Below are 19,257 nucleotides of genomic sequence, written 5' to 3' on the forward strand. Positions count from 1 at the left end.
GCTCCCCTCCGCGAGGCAGGGTGGACGCTGCGTCCTGGACCAGGGCCGCGATCTCCAGAGGTAATCTTGGGCGCAAGAGGCTGCATATTGCTGCGCAAAACAGGCTATAGCTAAGGACACATTTTTTTGTTTTTTGTTTTTTGTTTTTCCTCAAGAAATGTAGGAGGCACCAAAAAGAGGGGACCGCTCAGGGAGGGGGCTGCGCCCTCCATGTGGTGTGGAGCCGCAGGCTGGGGACCCTTGGCCTGTGGATGAGGAGCTCCCCCCCCCAATAGGAATGGCTGTCCTGTACTGGCTGAACCCAGACAGATGCGGGTGGGGTGGGGGCGGGCTTCCTCCCCGTGGGAAAGGGGCGCAGCCTGGTGTCCCAGCAGCCTCGCCTGGTGGGGGCTGCCACAGTGACCAGAGGGTCGGTGCCTCGCCTCTCGCCTGGGGCACCGGCCACAGGCCTGCACGGAAGTGTCTTCGGAGGAGAAACGGGGCAGCAGGCTGGCTCCTTGCTCGGAGGCGGGCAACTCCAAGTGGGCAGTTCAGAACCTTGCCTTTTGGACCTAAGGTGTCTTTGCAGCTCCTGCCGCCTGAGCCGCCCATCCCCGGGGCCATCGCTACACCTCACCCACGCCCTGCGAGGTAGGTTGTCCGCTGCCCATCCTAACAGTGGCGGCGCCGAGGCCGATGGCAGTGAGTGGTGCTCCAGCGGGGGCGGGGCCCTGTGGGGGGAGGTGTTGCTTATGAGATGGAGCCTAAAGGGCCGCAGGGAACCACCAGGGCGTGGGCGCGAGGCCAAGTGCCTCCTCTCCTCCAGGGACCCGGGAGGGGAAGCAGGTGGCGCCCACCACGGAGGGGCGACCGCGCAGTCCCGAGCCTCGCGCGCCTTCGTTTCTCCATCCGGGTGGTCCCGAGCGCACACATGTGACCACTGCATGGAAGAGGTCAGTGGCTGACTTAGGAAAAAGGGAAAAATAAAAATAAAAGCATGTAAAACACTCCCTTCTAAAAACAAAGGGCTGCAAATTTCCTTTATTTCGGAACAAAAATACTCTTGCAATGGCTATGAGTGTCCACGGGACGAGGCGGACGCGAGCGCGCGCACCCACTGCCGGCGGTATGACTTGTCTCCTATCCGTCTACTACCTGAGTGGCGTCAGTGTAGGTTCAGGCACCAGTAGGAACGTGGGACCCGACACGTACGTACACGACACTGACACGGGGGTCGCCGGCCGGCCTTCCGGGTGACCAGGGCGCGTAAAAAAAAAAAAAAGACACGGAGCGCATGGAAAGCGGTCCTTCCCGGGGCGCGCGCTCAGGGCCGGGCCCCGCGCGCCTCGCGCCTCCGCCGCAGCTCCTCCCGGTAGCAGTAGGAGCACAGGTGCTCGGTCTCCGCGCGCCCGTAGAAGGAGCAGTTCTCCCGCTGGCACCGCTGCTGCGCCGGGCCCGGCCCGCCGCCGCGGCCACCCTCACTGTTCGAGCGCACGGCTGGCGCATCGGCGTCCGCGAACTCCAGGCTGTCGCGCGTGGCGCCGAAGCCGTTGGTGTAGGTCTGCGATTTGGACTCGGCCGCGCCGGGCGCCCCCGCCGCACATGCCAGGGCCCCGGGCACGGCACGCGCCAGCGACTCCACGGTGTTGACGGTGCGCAGGGCGGCGGCGCGCGCGGGGCTATAGGTCTGCGAGGACAGCGAGCGGTTCTGCTGCGGGTACGTGGCGCATGGCCGCAGCGCACCCACAGCCGGGGCGCACGTCTCGTCCCGCGTGCCTGCGGTCTGCACGTGGATGATGCTCTGGCGCGCCGGGGGGCTGCGCCCGGGGACGGGTCCGCTGGCGCCGGCACGCCGTGTGCCCCCAGGGCCCGGGGAGGCCGTGCCGCCAGCCGCTGCGCGCGCAGCCCGCGTGCCGGTCGCTGGTCCTGGGCTCGGGCGTTCCTTGAACTTGAGCACCAGCTGCGTGGGAGGCCCAGCCGGTGGGCCGGGCGATGCGCGCTCGGAGGCCGGCGCGCCCTCGGGCTCGGGCCTGCGGGGCGGCCGCTTGGCGGTGGCCGGGGCGGCGGCGGCGGCAGTGGCGGCCTCGCGGCGGCGCTGCTCCTGCTCGGCGCTGAAGCGCTCCTGCGCGCTGGTCAGGTAGTAACCGATCATCTCCTCGTGGAACTGGTGCCGGTGGCTGGTGAGCAGCAGGCCCGCGAAGATGAACTTGCGCTCGCCCTGCATGGCGGCGCGCAGGATGTTGAGGCTCAGCTTGACGTCGGTGCTGTACTTCCAGGAGTCGCTCCGCGGCCCGCCGCCCTTGTCCGCTGGCGACGCGCCCGCCGCCTTGTCCTTATCCGTGGGCGACGGCGTGGTCTTCTCCGACGGCGAGGTGCTGGCCGACGTGCCTGACTCCTCCTTGCTGCCCTTGCGCGACTTGGCCTTCCGGTCCTTGGCGCGCTCGGGCGCGTCCCCGCCGCCGCTCTTGCCGTTGGCGGAGCCGGCGCGGCCCATCTTGCCGTGCACCAGGCCGCCCAGGCCGCCCATGTTCTTCTTCAGCTTGGTGCCCAGCGTCTTGCTGAAGCTACCCAGCTTGTTGGCCACGGAGTCGGCGCGGGTCTTGTCCTTGTCCTTGCGCGGCTTCTCCTTCTCCTTGTCCTTGCCGTTTCTGCCGTTGTTGCTGTTGGAACTGCTGCACACCGAGTCGCGGTCCGAGTCCAGGGAGTCGGCCAGGGACTGCACGTCCTCGCCCGCCGAGGCCGTCGGGGATTCCGGCTGCGCCAGCGGGGCCTGCGGGAGGAGGAGGCAGACAGGGAGGGCGGGGCAGGAGGAGGCTCAGAGAGGAGCTGTCGCCGCGTGGGACCCACGAGACAGACCCTGTCCCTGCCCTGCGCTCGCTACCGGGGGGCGGGCATCGCGGTCCCGAGCCCCAGGGCAGCTCTGGTGAACTCAGGTGAGGCCCTTCCGCGGGGAGCGCAGTGGCTCAGGTGCCCGAGGGCGGGAAGGGCCCTCGCCTGGCTGTCTGCTCAGGGCCCCATGTGGGATGTGGGGGTCACCACGCCTGGACCTGCTCATTGCAGAGCCGAGCTGCGCCCAGCCCGGAGCCTCCCGATTCTAGGTCGGGAGGCGCTGCCTCCACGCCTCTCCCGTCCCGGGCAGGTACACCCTCAGCAGCGCGGAGCAGACTGAGGCCCCTGACGGGCATGCAGAACCCGGGAGCCAGGCTGCCACCGACTGTCACGTGTGCCATCCGTAAAACGGGTATGATACCCGCCCGCTGTGAGGATTACATCCAGGTAAAGGGCCCAGCCGGCATGGCTCAATGGGTGAGCGTCCACCCATGAACCAGGAGGTCCCCAGTTCGATTCCGCGTCAGGGCACAGGTCCGGGTTTCGGGCTTGATCCCCAGTGTGGGGCATGCAGGAGGCAGCCGATCCAAAATTCTCTCTCATCGTGGATGTTTTTCTCTCTCTCCCGACCTCTCTCTAAATATCAATAAAAAATATTTAACACAATACAGGTAAAGCTTGAAGTGTGACAGCGCTAGGAGCAGCGCCCCCGTGTCCTGGGCCCCATACTGCCTCGAACATCATCCCCGCTTTACGACCAATGAACTGACGTCTGGGAGGACCAAGTATTTGTATGCTATTTTTAAAAAAAAAAAAAAAAAACAAGTCCCTTTCCCTGGGAATTCACTCCTGCGCTAACAAAATATCAGCCAGACACTTAGAGGGACTCCCTGTCGGCACCGGAACGCGAGGAGAGACGCGGGGTGCGTGGGGACCAGCGCGGTTCCCCGGCTTCCCAAGGACGTGCACGCGGCCTCATGAACTCCGCCCCGCGCAGCACCTGGTCCGCATCTGCTAGACCTCGTGTGCGCGGGGACTTGCCCACGGTTTGTTTGCGGAATGGGCGTGTGTTCTCTCCCGGGGAAAATGCAGGAGAAAAAAAATCCCCCGGTAGGAGCTGCGCTTGCCCGCGCAACCATGCGCACTGGGAACCACCGGAAGTTCGGCCCGCCAGAGCCTGGGGGGCCGGAGGTTCCCTGCGAGGCTGGGCCGGGGGTGGGGTCCCCCGCGTAGCCCGGACCCAGTGCCTGGGAGGAAGCCTCGGTTCTGCTGGGCGCCCAGCCCAGGGCCGCGTGCGCACGGTCGCCACCGGGGCCCCCGCCAGGCTCACCCGCGTCTCCGAGGGGATCCGGATCCACGTCACGTTCATGTAGCTGTGCAGCAGGTTCAGCTTGGCCTCCAGCGACAGGATCAGGCTGCAGGGGAGGAAGACGCCGAGTGAACCATGAACGGCTTGCCGGCAGTCGGGGGGAGGGGCGGGGGCAGCCGGGGCGCAGGCGGGGGGGGGGGGGGGGGAGGGGGGCGTCTGGGGCGGGAGGAGGGGCGCAGGGCAGGGCTTACTGCGCCAGCCGCGCGTTGTCGCTGTCGTCCTTGCCCCATTCCCAGTCCTTTCCCGGGTCCACCGCGAAGTGCAGCGGCAGCAGCTTGTGCTCCGAGTCCGTCAGCGGGATCACGGCTGGAGCAGAAGACAAGAGCCGGGTGCCAGGTGGCCCAGGGCGGCTGGACCCCCCGCCCCCCGCCCCGCAACCCCAGGCGGCACGGGAAAGGGAGTTCCAAGGCCAGATGTCTCCGTGACTGAGTCAAGCCCAGGGAGCAGACAACATCTGTGCCCGCGGGGCGCTAGGATCACAGGACTCGGCGGCCGGGCCGGGGTTCCCGGGGTTTCCCAGGGACCCACACAGGGCGTGTAATTAACTCCGCGGCGCGCAGCGCACGGCGTTCCCATCTCGCAGGCAGAGTTGTGTGGGACTTGCCCACGGTTTGTGTCCGCAGTGGGCGTGTGTATTCCTCTCCCGGGGAAAACGGGGCACAAAAAAGGCCCCTCGCAGGCGTGGGGGCAGGCGCAGGCCTGGTGCACCCTCTCTCTCACAGCGGGGCTCCACCTCCGCCTCCCACCCGCCTGGGAAGCAGATGTGGCCGGCACCCCCACAGGTGGGCCAGGGGCTGAGCCCACAGCCCGGGGCCTGGGCCGCCTCTCTCAGGGCGAGTCCTCGGCCTCTCCCCTGCGCCTCCCCTGCCGGCCAGATGTGGCCTGGCCCTGATCCAGGCCCCCGTGAGCCTCTGGGGTCAGCGAGCCCCAGGCCCCGCCCCTGCCCTGGGCCTGCCGCCTCCTCCTTCCTCCCCTCCCCCCAGGGCTGGCCAGGCCCCCTGTCCGTCCCCCAGGATTCCGGGCAAGAACAAAAGGCCACTAAACCAGCAGGATCTAAGGCTGAGCGCAGCGCCCGCATCTCCCCGCACCGCCTCAAGGCTGCCCTCTAGTGCTGCTGAGGAGGACGTGCAGCCCTGGGGAAAGGACCCTCCAGCCCCCACTCAGCCCGCCGAACCCAACGGGGTCCAGGACACGAGCCAGGGGCGACAGTGTTGTTGCTGTCACCCCCCCCCCCCCAGGACATTTCTCACGGAGTTTTTAGAGAGAACGGAAGGGCGGGGAGAGGCAGAGAGACAGCAATGGGAGAGACGCGTGGGTGGGCCGCCTCCCCACCACGCCCAGGCTGGGAATCCAACCTGCAACCGAGGCACGTGCCCTTGATCGGAATCGAACCCGGGACCCTTCAGTCCTCGGGACGACACTCTATCCACTGAGCCACACCGGCCGGGGCGAGGACACAGTGTAAACAAACAGGGGGCTCTTTAAAGCAGGGGAGTCGGGAAGCCTTTGTTCTAGAACGATCAGCGGCTTAAGGCGCTTCTGTGGGGGCACCTTGGGCGTAAGGAGAGGCCTACCACCCCTGGCTACTTCCCGGTCCCAGTGTTTAGGAGGGACGGGGGAGGGAGGGAGAGAGAAACATCCGTGATGAGGGAGAGTCATGGATCGGCTGCCTCCTGCCCGGCCCCCACTGGGGACCAAGCCCACAACCCGGGCCTGTGCCCTGACTGGAACCCCCGGCGTGCTTCCCGGGGAGGCTCCCAGCCCCTGGCCGCGCCTGCAGGGCCCTGTGGTGGGGGCGGGCCTACCTTGCTCCCTTTGCTGGTCCCGCTGCTCCATGGACACCAGGGCGGAGAAGTGCGCCTGGTCGTAGGCGAGGACCAGGGGGGAGCAGTGGCACCGGTTGGGAGGCACCTCCAGGGGCAGGTAGATCCCTCCGAACGGGATCGGGGCGAAGGCTGTGGACACAGAGGGGAGGGCGTGGGGAGCCCGCAGGGGCAACGTGGACGGCTCCCTCACCCCCAGGGGCGACGGGACCCCGGTTCCTCCAAGGGTTTCCTGGAGCGGCTTCAGTTTCCATACGTTTTTTTTTTTAAAAATTGACTTGAGAGAGAAGAAGGGACAGGGTGAGGGTGAGAGAAACATCCATGATGAGAGAGAATCATGGATCGGCTGCCTCCTGCACGCCCCCCACTGGGGATGGAGCCCTGACCGGGAACCGAACCATGACCTCCTGGCTCATAGGACGACGCTCAACCACTGAGCCACACCGGCCGGTTTGCAGGCCCCCAAGTTCTTCCAGTAAACCCGCCTCCTCCAGGAGGTCCCCTTTGGTTTCTCTAGGTCACGGCCGCTCACCCCACCCGCAGTCCTGCTCTGTGAGGTGGGGACGCACCTTCGCCGCCCGAGTCCCTCAGCATCGTGTCAGCCACGACCACGATGGGCCTCCTCAGGATATGGGCCAGGACGAAGACGTGGAACTCCTCCAGGCTCTCGTACACGGGGTCCTCGGTGTTGTCCACGCTGCGGGGCAGGGCAAGGCCAGCTGTCACCACGCTGATGGGGGAGGTGGAGACCGGACGCCTCCCTCCGATCGGACCTCCGTGGACCCTGGCCAGCGCCACTGAGTCCCTCTTCCTCCCACGCTCCCCACTGATGACAGACGCGCAGGTCCCGGCCCTCCACCCCTCCACGCCCGGAGGTCTTCCTGGTGGCAGAGGCAGCCACTCAGAGCAGCCACTCAGAGCTCGTGGGAACACAGGGGGCGGCCCTCTGGGGGGTTAAGGGGACACAGCAGGGGCAGGAGGCAGGCTGGCTTCCTGGCCCCCCTCTGCTTCTAGCTCTTGGCTCAGTCCTCCCGCTCAGGGTGAGGTCTGCCCTGCCGCTGGGGCCATGGCTACCGAGGTCTGAGGGGCTTTCTTTTCTTTTTTTTATTGATGTCAGAGAGGAAGGGAGAGGGAAAGAGAGAAACATTCATGATGAGAGAGAATCATGGATCGGCTGCCTCCTGCACGCCCCCTCCTGGGGATTGAGCCCACAACCGGGCATGTGCCCTTGACTGGGAATCGAACCTGGGACCCTTCAGTCTGCAGGCCGACACTCTATCCACTGAGCTGCACCAGCCAGGGCTGAGGGGCTTTCTCAGAAATACCCCCGTGGATGAGGGTGGCGAGAAGGCTGCCTGGACTCGGCCCTCAGTGTAGGAGGGGAAGTGACAGGATGGCCCTCTCCCGCCCCCCCGCTGGGCTCACACCCCCCCCCCCCCCCCCGCTCGGGGCAGAGCGGGCTCCGAGACCTTCATCCCGAGTGGAATCTAGTCTGGAGGCGGGAGTGTCTGTGTCCCCGATCTTGGGGTGCCACGTGCTCCCTGGTTCCGCTCCCCCCCCCGCCCTGGCCCCGGAGAGAGGGGGAGCGGGGGTGGCACTTACCCCCCGCCCGAGCCGCCTCCGTTCTTGCTGAAGTGTGTGCGCGGCTCGCTGGAGGCCAACTTGAGCAGCTCCGTCCACTCGCGCTCCCACTCGTCCTCGGTGTACACCAGCCCTGACTGGCACAGGACGCGGGGTCAGGGGGCACGGCCCCTCCCCCTCCCCGGCCAGGTCCGCCGGGCAGCCCGCTGGCGGGCACACCTGTGAGTGGCCACCGACTGTCCCCATGTCTGACAATAGTTTTCAGAACCCCAATCTCCTTTCAGTGCCGTTGGGGGTCCACCCAGCACCCAGGGGGGCGCCTGCACAGGCACGAGGCCTGGGCTGGCCACGAAAAAGCCTAAAGGGCCAGCGGGCCAACATCCAACACAGCAGGCAGACCCCTCCTCCAGGGACAGCCACGTGCCAGCGTGCAGGTGGGCAGGGCCCTGGCATCTCAGCACCATGGGCGGGGCTGCACGTGGCCCTGAACCACCACCAGCAGGCGGACAGGGTGACCCACTTCGTTGGTGGGAGTGGACGCGTGCTCACTGAGTTAGGGCCAGGCCAGCGCGTCCCGCCTGGTTCCAGCCACGCACCCCTGGGCATCTCTGACATCCTGGGCCCCCCGCCCCGTGACACAGAATTCTTATTCAAAAAGTGAACCCCTGTTCACGTGGAGGAAGCCAAAAAGGCCATGAACTTGGTCTAAACAAGCTGCCAAAGAACATGGCGTCCATGAGAGAGAAAAACAAAAGGACGAAAGGACAGTGGACGGAGTGAGGAAGAAATCACTAAGGAATTGTTAAATAATAATAATATGAAGGGATATGAAAAAATAGCAAATAAAGTTTCAAAACACATCACAGAGAACTGAGATGCATAAATATGCCACAGTACACAGTATATATTTATAGCCTGCATATGAGGCCCCGAACCCTAAGAAATGCAAGCCTTATTCACTGTGAATCAGGCATTCTCGAGTTGCCCCCTGGGGCGTGTGCCCCACCCTGGGAACCGCTCACTGGTTGGGCTCATCCTCAGCGGGTCCACCTCTGAGGCTGACGGTGCCCTACTCGCCCCAGAAGCCACTCCGCCTTGGCCCTGGGGCCCAGCTCCCAACTCTGGGTGCCCACGGCAGCGCCCGGGGGAGGTGGGGGTCCCAGGGAAAGGGGGGCGGCGGGCACCCACCTCCTTGTTCTGCTGCGTCTGCTGCCACCGCCATCTCCGCTTCAGGGCTTCCCGCTCGGCCCCCGTGCGCATCATGGTGTACAGCGCTTTCCGCAGGACCAGGTCGCGGTCGTGGAAACCCCACATGCCTGCAGTGGGGGCGGGGACAGGGCGTGCGTGAGGAGGGGGACACGCCGGGAGGGGCGCCAGCCACCCAGACTTAATGGGCACGCCTCCCATGTCTGCGCACAGAGCTAACCCACCCCTCACTGTTGGGTTCCCGTGATCTGCCCACAGCGCTCCCGGCCGCCACGTGCCCTGTAAATTCCCGCCTTCATGCTTTACCCATGTGGGCTCCCTGCCTGGAATGTCCCCTTTTAAAAAAAAATATTTTTATTGAATTCAGAGACAGGGAGGGAGAGGGGGAGAGGGAGAAACATCAATGATGAGAGAGAATCATTGATTGGCTGCTTCCAGCATGCTCCTACAAGCCTACAACCGGACTGGGCATGTGCCCTGACCGGGAACCGAACCGTGACCTCCTGGTTCATAGGTCGACCCCTGAGCCACGCCGGCTGGGCCTCTTTCCCATGCTTTCGAGTCCCAGTAAAACCCTGCCTCCTCCAGGAAGTCCCCTTTGATTTCTCTAGATCCCCCTCCCAGCAGTTCCACTCAGGCCTCCTTCTATGACGACAGGTCTTTCCTCGTGTGTTTTCTATGTCTCGCGCCCCCCACCCCACACCCCAGCCCTAAACCGGCCTGGCGCTTGTCAAGAACAGCGGGATTGCTGGGGACTCTTCCTCGTGGCAGCGAGGCGTGAAGCGCGTGGCTCTGCTGAGCGGTGTCTGCTTTCCCCATGCCCAGAGCAGGTCTGGGCGCCGCCCCCCTCCCTCCCGAGGGGCTCACCCAGGGAGGCTGCATGCAGGAGGCAGTTCCCATCGCCTGTCGTGGCCAAGGGAAGGAGCCGCTTGCAGCTGGTGCATGCCGCGGACCACCAGTTCAGGCGACCTGCAGAGAAGCGGGCTTTAGTCCTCGCTTTTTTAAAAATTGATTCTTACTGATCTCAGAGAGGAAGAGGGAGAGAGAGAAAGAGGAAGGGAGAGGGAGAGAGGGCAACATCAATGATGAGAGAGAATCATGGATCGGTTGCCTCCTGCACGCCCCCCTACTGGGGATGGAGCCCGCAGCCCAGGCGTGTGCCCTGATGGGGAACTGACCCATGACCCCTGGTTCATAGGCCGATGCTCAACCACTGAGCCACACCAGCTGGGCGAGAAGCTCACTTTAGAACAGAGGCTTGGAGCCGGCGGCACCAGCGAGAGTGTGTTTGCTACGTTGGCATAAACCTCAGGGGTTTCCATCTTTTTAAAGATAGTTTTTTATTGATTTCAGAGAGGGAGGGAGAGGGAGAGAAGGAAACATCAAGGATGAGAGAGAATCATGGACTGGCCACCTCCTGCATGCCCCACAACTTGGGCATGTGCCCTTGACTGAGAATCGAACCCAGGACCCTTCCGTCCGCAGGCCAATGCTCTATCCACTGAGCCACACCGGCTAGAGGGTTTTCTGGCTACTTTTTCTTTCTTTTATTTTTTAATTCTTACCCGAGGATATGCTTAGAGAGACGGGAGAAGGGAAAGGAGAGAGAGAGAAGCTTCGATGTGACAGACACACAGCACTGGTTGCCTCCCACACGTGCCCCAACCAGGACCGGGGATAGACTCTGCAACCCAGCAATGTGTCCTTGACCGGGACTTGAACCTGCGGTCCTTCAGTGCGTGGGTGGACACTCTGACCACTGAGCAACACCGGCCAGGGCCACACGTCTCTCCTGCTCCCGTGGTCCGTGAGCGGCCTGCTCACCCGCCTGCTCCAGGGCCACCATGGTGGCCTGCTCCCTGTGGTCAGTGAGACTGGCCCGCTCACCCGCCTGCTCCAGGGCCACCATGGTGGCCTGCTCCCGTGGTCCGTGAGACCGGCCTGCTCACCCGCCTGCTCCAGGGCCACCATGGTGGCCTGCTCCCTGTGGTCAGTGAGACTGGCCCGCTCACCCGCCTGCTCCAGGGCCACCATGGTGGCCTGCTCCCTGTGGTCAGTGAGACCGGCCCGCTCACCCGCCTGCTCCAGGGCCACCATGGTGGCCTGCTCCCTGTGGTCAGTGAGACCGGCCCGCTCACCCGCCTGCTCCAGGGCCACCATGGTGGCCTGCTCCCTGTGGTCAGTGAGACCGGCCCGCTCACCCGCCTGCTCCAGGGCCACCATGGTGGCCTGCTCCCTGTGGTCAGTGAGACCGGCCCGCTCACCCGCCTGCTCCAGGGCCACCATGGTGGCCTGCTCCCTGTGGTCAGTGAGACCGGCCCGCTCACCCGCCTGCTCCAGGGCCACCATGGTGGCCTGCTCCCTGTGGTCAGTGAGACCGGCCCGCTCACCCGCCTGCTCCAGGGCCACCATGGTGGCCTGCTCCCTGTGGTCAGTGAGACCGGCCCGCTCACCCGCCTGCTCCAGGGCCACCATGGTGGCCTGCTCGATCAGGTCCCGCTCGACAAAGCTCCTGAAGTCCTCGCTGTACACGCTCAGGTCCGGCAGCTGGAAGGTGTAGATGGGCATCTCCAGGGGGCACTGCTCGCTGCTGCACTCGCTGGCCACGTGGGACCGTGCCAGGGACACGATGGCCGAGCTGGCGTGGGAGATGCCCCGGGACAGGCGCTTTTCTGCGGGGCGGGGGTGGGGGGAGAGGGGAGACTGAGGTTCTAATTCGGCTGGAACGCTGGGTCCCAGCAAACAGAATCAAACTCAACGCTCAGTCACCACAGTTCGGCGGGTTGTGAGCGTGCATGCATGCGTGCGTGCATGTGCGTGTGTGTGTGTGTGTGCACACGTGTGTGTGACCTAATGCAACAGGAGACACATAGATTTCGTTGTGTAAATAGAAAGAATGTGAGATGATTTCAGATGCTAGGACTATAGAGTTAGAAATCCAAGTGATTAGAATCGTCTTAGTAAGAAAATTAATAATACGATGAGGGAGAATCATGGACCCACTGCCTCCTGCACGCCCCCTACTGGGGACCGAGCTGATGGATTTTTAGAGAGTGGGAGAGAGAGGGAAAGACAGAGAGGAACATCGTCGGGTTGCCTCCTGCATGGGCTGAGGAGGAGCCTGTAACCAAGGTACATGCCCTTGACCAGAATCAAACCCGGGACCCTTTGGTCCACAGGCCGACGCTCTATCCACTGAGCCAAGCCGGTCAGGCCCCAATTTTCTTTAGACGTTTGCTCAGAGTTTTACTTTTTCTTTTGAGTTTAAAACGGGAAACCCAGACTCGGAAGGGGTTCTCCAGGGGACAGCCTGAGCAGGAGGCGGACTTCGGGGCTCGGGCACTAGGGGGGGGCGAGACAGCAGGGGACCCGGTGGCCGGGCTGGGACCCCCAGCGGGCACCTTGGGTGATGTCGTCCTGTCTCGGCAGGCAGGCCCGCTCCGCCTTGTGCCCGGGCTGGGCTGGCTCGCGCTCCGGCGGCTTGGGGCCCCGGCCCTCGTTGAACACGTGCGGGAGGTTGGCCGTGTGCACCTGCCGGAGCTGCTCATAGTCGCTCAGGGCGGCCGTCAGGTCCCAGTTTTTGCCTGTGGACGAGAAAGGACGGGAGGTGGCCCGGCCGGCGTGGCTCCGTGGTTGCGCGTCAGCCGACCTAGGAACCAGGAGGTCACGGTTCAATTCCCGGTCAGGGCACAAGCTGGGGTCGCGGGCTCCATCCCCAGTCGGGGGCCTGCAGGAGGCAGCCGATCCGTGATTCTCTCTCATCATGGATGTCTCTCTCCCTCTCCCTTCCTCTCTGACATCAATAAACATATTTTTTAAAAATAGCGAAAATCATGTCCCCCCCATCGCCTTCTCTTACATTCTGAAGAGTCCATGTGCCACGGCTGCCCGGGGACAGGCCTCTTCCCTTTTGCCCGGGGGGGCGGGGGGCTCCCGAGAGGGAGGTGGGGGGCGAGGAGGGGCCTACCTTCCAGCAGGTCTCTGGCCAGACCAGGTTCTGCCCCCGTGGACCGAACAAAGTCTGACAGGACCGCGTCCATATCAAGCGTCATGGGCTCGCGCAGGAGGGCCGCCCAGCACTCGGCCGAGGGGGGGTTGGGGAGCAGGCTAGAAACCATCCATCTGCAGGAAGGAGGGGAGCGGGGTCAGGGCGCGGCCGTGTGCCCGGGCACGCGGAGCCCCTCCCGCCTGCTGGGGATTTATACATATATAGTGTTCATCCTTATCCACGGTTACTTTTCCATTGATTTTTAGAGTGAAGGGGGGGGGGGAGAGAAACATCGATGTGAGAGAGACACACCCACTGGTTGCCTCCTGCACTGGCCCCAATCAGGGCTGGGGATCGAGCCTGCAACCAAGGTACGTGACCTTGACCAGGAATCGAACCTGGGACCCGTCTGTCCCGGGGCTGACGCTCTATCCACTGAGCACACCGGCTAGGTCTACTGGGACGTAGTTTTGGGCTGGGTTTGGGACGACGCCCTGATTCTCCATGTCAGACGTTAAATCATAGCAGTCGAAGCCGCCAGGCTCCTCCGGGGGGCACTCTGTGAGGTGTGGCTAGAAGGTGAGAAAACTGTTGGACCTGCCCGGCCGGTGTGGCTCAGCGGTTGAGCGTCAACCTATGAACCAGGAGGTCACGGTTTGATTACCAGTCACGTGCCTGGGTTGTGGGCTCGGTCCCCAGTGGGGGGCGTGCAGGAGGCAGCCGATTCATGATCCTCTCTCATCACTGATGTTTCTCTCTCTCTCTTCCTCTCAGAAATCATTAAAAATATTATTTTTAAAAATAAAATTATTGCGGAGGGGAGGAAAGGGGGAGAAAATGGGAGATATCTGTGAAACTATCAACAATAAAAACATATTAAAGAAGAAAATGATTGGACCTGATGTTTATGGCACCAACTAAGAGACTGTCTTCCTCCCTCCGTCCATGCCCCAGAGCCGCGGCTGGGAGTCTGTTCTCTCGTCACCGCCACCTGGGGGACAAACCAGAGACAAGAGCTCGTTACTCTCCGCACCCTGGGCGGGCGGGCGGGCGGGCAGGGAAGGCGTGGCCTCTCCTCACTCCACGAGGCTGCCTGTGGAGCTTGGCCAACTGTCCTCGGCCACACCGCTCCCTGCAGACACCTGCCCACCGGCCCCTGCTTCCGGGGGCTTCTCAGCGTCCCTCGTGTGAGCCAGCACCTACCTTCCACCTTCCACAGTCCACAGCTGTGTGTAACCTTCCACCACACACCACAGCGACACACTGCGTCTCAGCCTTTTTTTCTTTGTTGCAGTAACACATATGTAACACACGACTTACCGTTTCACCCTTTGTAAGTGTATAACATGGTGGCACTGAGGGCATTCCCGCTGTTGGGCAGCCACCCCACCGTCCACCTCCGGAATTTTTTAAATCTTCCCCAAACGAAGACCCGGCACCCACTGGACATGAACTCCCCGTCACCTCCCCGTCCCCTGGCGACCGCCGTTCTGCCTCTGGGGCTGGTGCTGGTGACACTGGGAACCTCACAGAGGTGACGTGTGTCACATGTGTCCTTTTGTGAGTGGCCTAGTTAGCTCAGCATAACATCTTCAGGGTTCACCTGCTTGGCAGCGTGTGGCAGAATGCCTTTTCTTTTTAAAAAATGTCTGTATTGATGTCAGAGAGGAAGGGAGAGGGACAGAGAGAGAGAGAGAGAGACATCCATGATGAGAGAGAAGCATGAATCGGCTGCCTCCTGCACACCCTGCACCGGGGATGGAGGCTGCAACCCGGCCTGTGCCCTGACCGGGAATGGAACCTGTGACCTCCTGGTTCATGGGTCAATGCTCCACCACAGAGCCACGCTGGCCGGCAGCCTGCGCCACCTGGCTGCGCCCACCTGCCGAGCTCACCTGGCGCCATGTCTCCTAGGTCAGCACTGCACCTGGGCTCCTGCCACTCTGCAGCCCCTGCTCAGTCCCTCGGGCTCCTCCACGGCTACATGACCTGCAAATGACACATTCCCGTGGGCTCACCCTGCGGCCTGGCCGCTCACTCCCACTTCCTCTGTGGGGGAGGCTGTCAGCACCCGTGTCTCCTGACCTAGGAGTCACTGTGTGAATTCCTGGAGTGTGGCCAACAAGCACGCCCCACTCATCGGCTTTATTTCCTCCCTCCCTGTGCCCCCCCCCCCCCCCCCCCGCTGGTTGGCTTCAGAAGGGCGGCTCGCCCAGTGCCTCCCGCTTCCCTGAGAACTAGCACAGGGAAGCGCGGTGCTGATCAGCCAGGTTAGTGCCAGGACCGCATGGGGTCTTTCCTTGCATTCCTCACTTCTAAGTACTCCCTGCCCACCCCCACCCCCGTGCTTTTCTCCTAGAATACTTGCTTTTGGTTACTACCCCATTTTATTAAAAACAATATGTTTCTATTGATTTTATTTGAGAGAGAGAGAGGAAGGGAGGGAGAGAGAGAGAGAGAGAGAGAGACAGAGAGAGAGAGACAGAGAGAGAGAGACAGAGAGAGACAGAGAGAGAGAGAGACATCGCTGATGAGAGGGAATCATGGATCGGCTGCCTCCTGCACGCCCCCTACTGGGGATGGAGCCCACAACCTGGGCATGTGCCCTGAAGTTGGAGTGGAACCCGGGACCCTTCGGGCCGCAGGCCGACGTTCCATCCACGGAGCCACAGTGGCCAGGGCCGTGGCAGCCTCTGGAGCCGAGGCCTAGCATGAGGGAGCTTCCATGGTGAGAAGCTGACTTTGGCTGCTGCTTCGAGAGCAGATGGTCGAGGGAGGGTGGGGAGTGGGTGGCAGGAGAGGCGCGAGGCGATGAGTCAGGAGGCCACGGGAGGGGGATGGTCCGGGTGAGGACGGCAGCCGTGGGGTGGTGAGAAGTGGTTGAGTTCTTGACATATTTCCCAAAAGCTGATTTTTTACAGGCATGCAAAAGAAGGCAATAAACAAGAGGGGCAGAAAGCAGATGTGAAGCAAGGAACAAGCCCAAGATGAGATGGGTGGATCTAACCTACATGTGCCACTAATTAAATTAAATGTAAAGACACCAGATGCTCCAGTTAGAAGCGATAAATTGGCAGACTGAGGACAGAAATTCACTAACACTCTGTCCGTGGAAGATGTCTGCAAGGTACAGATACAGAAAAGGTGACATTTAAAAGGCAGGTGCCCGGCCGGTGGGCTCCGCGGCTGAGCATTGACCTATGAACCAGGAGGTCACAGTGCGATTCCCAGTCAGGGCACGTGCCCAGGTGGCAGGCTCCATCCCCAATGTGGGGTGTGCAGGAGGCAGCCGATCCACGATTCTCTCTCATCACTGTTGTTTCTCTCTCTCTCTCCTTCTCCCTTCCTCTCTCACATCAATAATTTTTTAATTAAGACGGTGGGAAAGGAACACACTATGCAAATTGCAATCAGCAGAAAACTGCGGGGGCCGATCACTGTCAGACAGAACAGGCTTTGGGGCCGAGGGCATTCACCGGCGATGAAGAGAATTGCTTCATAATAATAAAATCACACGTCATAGGAGCAGGGACAGAAAAGACCTGAACTTGCCATTGACACACTTTACCCAAAGGACACATAGAATTTTATACTCTCAAGAGCTGACGACTACCAAATGTTTTCAGTGCACACGGAACACTTATAAAATATTTACCACTTGAGCTTTTCTATGACAATGGGTGGCAATATAGTACTTACGTTATTTAAAAATAAAGAATTTATTGTATTTGGGATGTGAAGCATATCACACAAAAGTCAAAGGGTTACATCACACAAACGATGTTCTCTGGCCACGCCACAGTTCGGGTAGGCAGATACTCAGCAAATCCCCGAACGCTGAGAAAACCTAGCACACCCTTCTACATAACTGGTGAGACCTGCTTCCAAATAACACAGGAGGTTGGGGTGGAGGAGGTCAATGGGGGGGGGGATGGGTACATCTGTAATACTTTCAACAATAAAAATTAAGTTAAAAAGTAAAAGAAAAAGCTAAGATCTGGAGTCTTAAGCAACACAAAGAAACGCTCAAACGAGAATATTTTAATGGAAACGCTTCCTTATCTTCAAGCTTCGGTCTTACCTGCGTGTTGGTTTTCTGCCCAGTGAGAGCTTCGGTATGTCCCCAGGTCAATGGACAACAGACTGGCGGCCAGGTAGCCAGGTGGGTGGGGGTGCTGCTCAGCCCCAGGAGCAGCGGTAATGCAGGAACAGGGGACAGCGAGCAGAGGAAGAGAGAGGCATGCATCTGATGGAGGGTCCTCACCCTCCACGCCTGTCGCTACAAACCCAACCTCACCACGGAAATCCATGCCCATAGCCCACCTCCTGCTCCTTCCTGTCTAGAGCAGAAAAGCAGGTGGGGTCCCAGGCCCTGAATCCATAGATTATGTCCTCGGTGCTGAATATACACTGTCTTGGTTGCTGGATCTACAAGCCACTGAACTAGGAGCTGAGTCCAGATACTGTCCTAGGTGCTGAATCGACAGACAAGCCCAGACCCTGGACCATGAGCGCTGTCCCAGGTGCTGAAGCCACAGACACTGTCCTTGGTGCTGAAGTCACGCTCTCCCAGGTGCTGAATCCACAGGCCCCTGTCCTAGGTGCTGAAACTATAGGCGCTGCCCTGGGTGCTGAGTTCGCAGGCTGCTGTCCGAAGTGCTGAAACTATACCAGTGGTTCTCAACCTTCCTAATGCCGCGACCCTTTAATACAGTTCCTCATGTTGTGGTGACCCTCAACCATAAAATTATTTTCGTTGCTACCTCATAACTGTAATGTTGCTACTGTTATGAATCGTCATGTAAATATCTGATCTGCAGGATGTATTTAGGCGACCCCTGTGAAAGGGTCGTTCGACCGCCAAAGGGGTCGCGACCTACAGGTTGAGAACCGCTGCTACAGGCACTGACACAGGTCCTGGATGTATAGACACTGCCCCAGGCGCTGACCTTATAGGCGCTGCCCCAGGTGCCGAGTCCACAGGCCACTGTCCTAGGTGCTGAAACTACAGGCACTGACACAGGTCCTGGATCTACAGACACTGCCCCGGGTGCTGACCTTATAGGCGCTGCCCCAGGTGCTGGATCACCAGGACCCTCCAACTGGCGCAGCTACGGCCAGGGTTCTTATTCTTCCGTTGCCAACGCCTGGGCAAGTTAGTTAACGACTACTTCCCCAAAATGAGGATGGAAACGACACCTTCTGTATGTGGTTACTGAGGAGAAGAGATCAGAAAATGTGTGTGACGATGCCAAGGGTGCCTGGCCCAGAGAGAGGATGTGGTAGAGGCTGGAGCTCACTGTATCCCTCCTCGTGCTACTTCAAACAATTTGAGGGATACATGCCAACCAGGGCCAGGAACAGCCCTGGCCAGTGTGGCTCAGTGGATAGAGCGTCGGCCTGCAAGGGTCCCGGGTTCCATTCTGGTCAAGGGCACATGCCCAGGTTGTGGGCTCAACCTCCAGTAGGGGGCTTGCAGGAGGCAGCCAATCAATGATTCTCTCTCATCATTGCTGTTTCTATCTCTCCCTCTCTCTTCCTCTCTGAAATCAATAAAAATAAAAAATACACGTTACTACAAGCACAGCTGACTCACCAGTGACCCTTAGGTGGGGTCATCCATGTGCCTGACCCCCCAAAACAGTGGCTAGGTGCTCACTTGACACAATTGCAAATTGATACACTGCCAAGTGGTCTGAGATATTCTCATGGACCTCACATAAATGGATCAGATTTCTATTTTATACAAATCCAAAAACGGGGCAAGAGGGCCAGGGCCAGCTGAAAACACAATAGACACAGATTGGGCGCTGCAGAGGGGGATGCTGGATTTAACCGCCCGTCTCAGCCCCTGCCATTAGGAGCAATTTAAATTACATTTGGTGGAAAAGATAATAGTATTTCAGGTCAGGGAGAGACAGCGATGACTGCAGCCAGAACAGCAGGAACGAGAAGAGGCGGACAGAGTGGCAGACATTTGAGAAAATGAGCTATGGAGACCTTTAGACTGATTAGACATGGATGTGGGCTGATGTGTGTGTGTGTGTGTGTGTGTGTGTGTCCTGTTATGTGGTGTGTGTGTGTGGGATGTGTGTGCATATGTGTGTAGCATGTGTTGTGTGTGTCTGTGTGGTGTGTGTCTTTGTGATATACTGTGTGTGTTTATGTATGTGTGTTTATGTGTCTGTGTGGTACAGTGTGTGTGTGTGCACATGCACAATGTGAGGATACAGACACAGAAGCAGGGGATCAGGCAGAGTCTCTGTGCTGATATGAACCGCCCTGGCCCAGATCGAAGGCTGTGCGGTGGCCCATCGGCCCTCACAACAATGGCCGCGCTGTCCTTACTCCAGAGCGGGGACCTGGACGCAGTCAGGGCCGGCCACCTGCCTCACGCTGCCACCAGCCGGGGCCCCGCTGGAACACGGCCTGCTTTTCTTTCCTACCAGCCTCTCAGGGCTGCGCACGGAGCACCAGGGACC

At 60.8% G+C, this 19,257-nt stretch overlaps 1 protein-coding gene across 6 annotated transcripts in view; it reads right to left on the reverse strand.

The window, feature by feature from the left end:
* Positions 1–991: 991 nt before the first annotated feature.
* OTUD7A (OTU deubiquitinase 7A) overlaps positions 992–19,257 on the reverse strand; it is a 33,532-nt gene continuing 15,266 nt past the window's right edge. For 2 of the 6 annotated variants that reach the window (XM_059678432.1, XM_059678433.1), the window contains exons 2-14: positions 14,671–14,764; positions 13,674–13,766; positions 12,755–12,909; positions 12,189–12,371; positions 11,241–11,459; positions 9,655–9,756; positions 8,770–8,897; positions 7,603–7,718; positions 6,570–6,697; positions 5,983–6,132; positions 4,369–4,483; positions 4,139–4,223; positions 992–2,749 (exon numbers count right to left, since the gene is read on the reverse strand). In XM_059678432.1, the coding sequence (XP_059534415.1) occupies positions 1,304–2,749; positions 4,139–4,223; positions 4,369–4,483; positions 5,983–6,132; positions 6,570–6,697; positions 7,603–7,718; positions 8,770–8,897; positions 9,655–9,756; positions 11,241–11,459; positions 12,189–12,371; positions 12,755–12,905 (2,823 nt within the window). In that variant the 5' untranslated portion in view covers positions 12,906–12,909; positions 13,674–13,766; positions 14,671–14,764 and the 3' untranslated portion in view covers positions 992–1,303. Of the gene's footprint in view, positions 2,750–4,138; positions 4,224–4,368; positions 4,484–5,982; positions 6,133–6,569; positions 6,698–7,602; positions 7,719–8,769; positions 8,898–9,654; positions 9,757–10,611; positions 10,640–11,240; positions 11,460–12,188; positions 12,372–12,754; positions 12,910–13,673; positions 13,767–14,657; positions 14,765–19,257 lie in introns of those variants that run through there. The other 4 variants (XM_059678436.1, XM_059678435.1, XM_059678434.1 and 1 more) reach the window with 3 other exon arrangements.

This window comes from Myotis daubentonii, chromosome 21 (genome assembly GCF_963259705.1).
Source record: "Myotis daubentonii chromosome 21, mMyoDau2.1, whole genome shotgun sequence".
Lineage (NCBI taxonomy): Eukaryota > Metazoa > Chordata > Mammalia > Chiroptera > Vespertilionidae > Myotis > Myotis daubentonii.